At 43.8% G+C, this 2,128-nt stretch overlaps 1 protein-coding gene across 1 annotated transcript in view; it reads left to right on the top strand.

Annotated features, from left to right (window-relative positions):
- Positions 1–2,128, top strand: part of LOC119590643 (solute carrier family 43 member 3-like) — a 21,587-nt gene that overhangs the window by 423 nt on the left and 19,036 nt on the right. Inside the window, exon 2 of the mRNA XM_037939320.1 lies at positions 1,322–1,752. Coding sequence (XP_037795248.1) covers positions 1,474–1,752 — 279 coding nt within the window. The 5' untranslated portion in view covers positions 1,322–1,473. The remainder of the gene's footprint in view (positions 1–1,321; positions 1,753–2,128) is intronic.

Here is a 2,128-nt window from a genome sequence, read left to right as displayed (position 1 = left end):
CATTAGGAAGGAAGGGACAGAAGTGAACCGCACAATAAAACAATCGAAACATGAACTATGAAGGAAACATAACATACAACTTTCCTCCTATAACACCGAAAAGAAGTGAAAATGAGTCATTATCCCTCTCGTGTGGGATATCGATCAGAACCACCATTTGTACAGGGGACAGGGGATCTGTGCACTCACGGCCTCAGCGGCAATAGACATGGTGATGGCTATAGGAAAGATATGTCTTGTTTCGATGTGTTTTTTTATTTTATCTGTTACATACAAAATATTCAGTGCAATTCGTTGGGTTTCTTATTTATAATCATTAACCTCATTTGATAGTTTGATTCTTAGGTATCGCTGTTATGCCCATATCGTAACTGATTATCATCAGTAATTATTGATGATTTATATCTTCGCCGTCAGCGGTGCAGAGGAAGTTAGTGTTAGGAGGACACTTGGCAAACCTATCTCGGTGGGGACGTATCCCAACCCACAACTTATTCTTCCAACCATTCACTTTCCTTTAAGGGAATTCCTCCTTAAAAGGCATCCTACAGACCCTGTGTGGATAGACATAATCTTTATTCTAACATGAATCTCTATTCATCTGTTCATTTCTGTAGTAACCTCTTCCGTTACGACACACTCCTGTTTCATGTCAGTGCACTGTTTTACGTAAGAGACCTCGTCTCGACGGTGTAATTTAAGACGTGGTATGAGTTGGAGTGTAGAGGTTGGAAGAAAATGTAACAGCAAAGAGTGTAATAATTTTATGATAACTGTGTCAATGAAGCTTGTATTTTTGGAATAAAAAAGATGATTAACGGTTCTGAGATTGGCGTCATATTATATCGAAGAGTAGATCTGCTAACACTAAGTGTGAATACATAGCACTTCTATGTAGAATATGTTAAATCGTTAAAAACATGTTATCAAGTACACTTTCGCAGCGTCCAGTGCCAGACAACTAACACCCGTCCTCTTACGTAAATCGATGCTTATAGAGAATTTGAAATAGTACTGTTAGGATTTGGAATTTCTGGAATCGTACAAAAAAGTGACATAGACACGTATGGGTAATTTTATACAAAAAATGCATTCTAAGTGTCGCGTGTTCTGTCGAAACACATTTGATTTTGTTTACAGCTCTGCCATTGATAAGCCATGCGATAAGATTCTGATAAAGTAGTGTATTTCAGTCTAAAGTTGCCAGCCAGAAAGTACATCTCATCCGTCCCTTATATATGCCATATGTCACGTTACAGTGCCTGCCAATATAACCTCTGACCATTATTCCTAACTGACTCTTTTCTTTCTTCTTCCAAAGGACATAATTGAAACTTTAGCGCATATGGAACGGAGGAAAACATCGGCATCGCTCAGACCAACACCAACAAAGACTTAACAGTGCACTAGAAATTCGGACGTTGAGAGAGGAGAAGAAAGAGCCGAGAGGAAATCCCACCAGCCGAGGCCAGCATGGCGTGCCACCAGAACCCGAACCTCGAGCTCTCCCTCACCAGGAGAGTCGTCATCTTCATGATCGGCATCATCGAGTCCATGCTCTTCGGCGGGGCTGTGTTCGGATGGCCGCAGCTCGTGCACGTTCTCAAGGTCGAGGGCATCTACAGCGACCTGTGTATGGACTCTCCGTCCGCCCCCAATCACACCCGCCGCCAGCCCTCGGCCGCCGATACGTTCAACAACACGCGCTGCATAAACCTCAACACGACCTTTGAGATTTCCGATAGTAAAGCGGTAAGTAACCTTTCTTCCATTTCTGTTTCTTCTCTTTCTGCTTGTTTTTCTGCTATCCTCCCTGTCAATTAAGCATAGTAAAAAGACGGAGAAAATTGGCATGAAAGGTCATAATCCTTCTGGAAGCAAAGGATCTATTTTGCTCACTGCACGATTGCTGCTGCGAATTATAGACTGTGTCTGTCATCCCGCGCCGAAATAATGTGGATACTGTTGTCAAGGAGACGCGTGTGTCCGCTGGAGGCCGTGTGGGGGGCGGGGCGCCGGTCGCCGAGGGGTAATGACTAGGGAAGGCGAGGGCGAGGGAGGAGACGGACCTGGTGTGGCTCAGTGCGCTTGGGTTTTGTTAGTAAGTTTGTTAGTGGTTGTGCTGGAG

This window comes from Penaeus monodon, chromosome 27 (assembly GCF_015228065.2).
Source record: "Penaeus monodon isolate SGIC_2016 chromosome 27, NSTDA_Pmon_1, whole genome shotgun sequence".
NCBI classification, from domain to species: domain Eukaryota; kingdom Metazoa; phylum Arthropoda; class Malacostraca; order Decapoda; family Penaeidae; genus Penaeus; species Penaeus monodon.
This window is presented reverse-complemented; position numbering and strand designations above follow the sequence as displayed.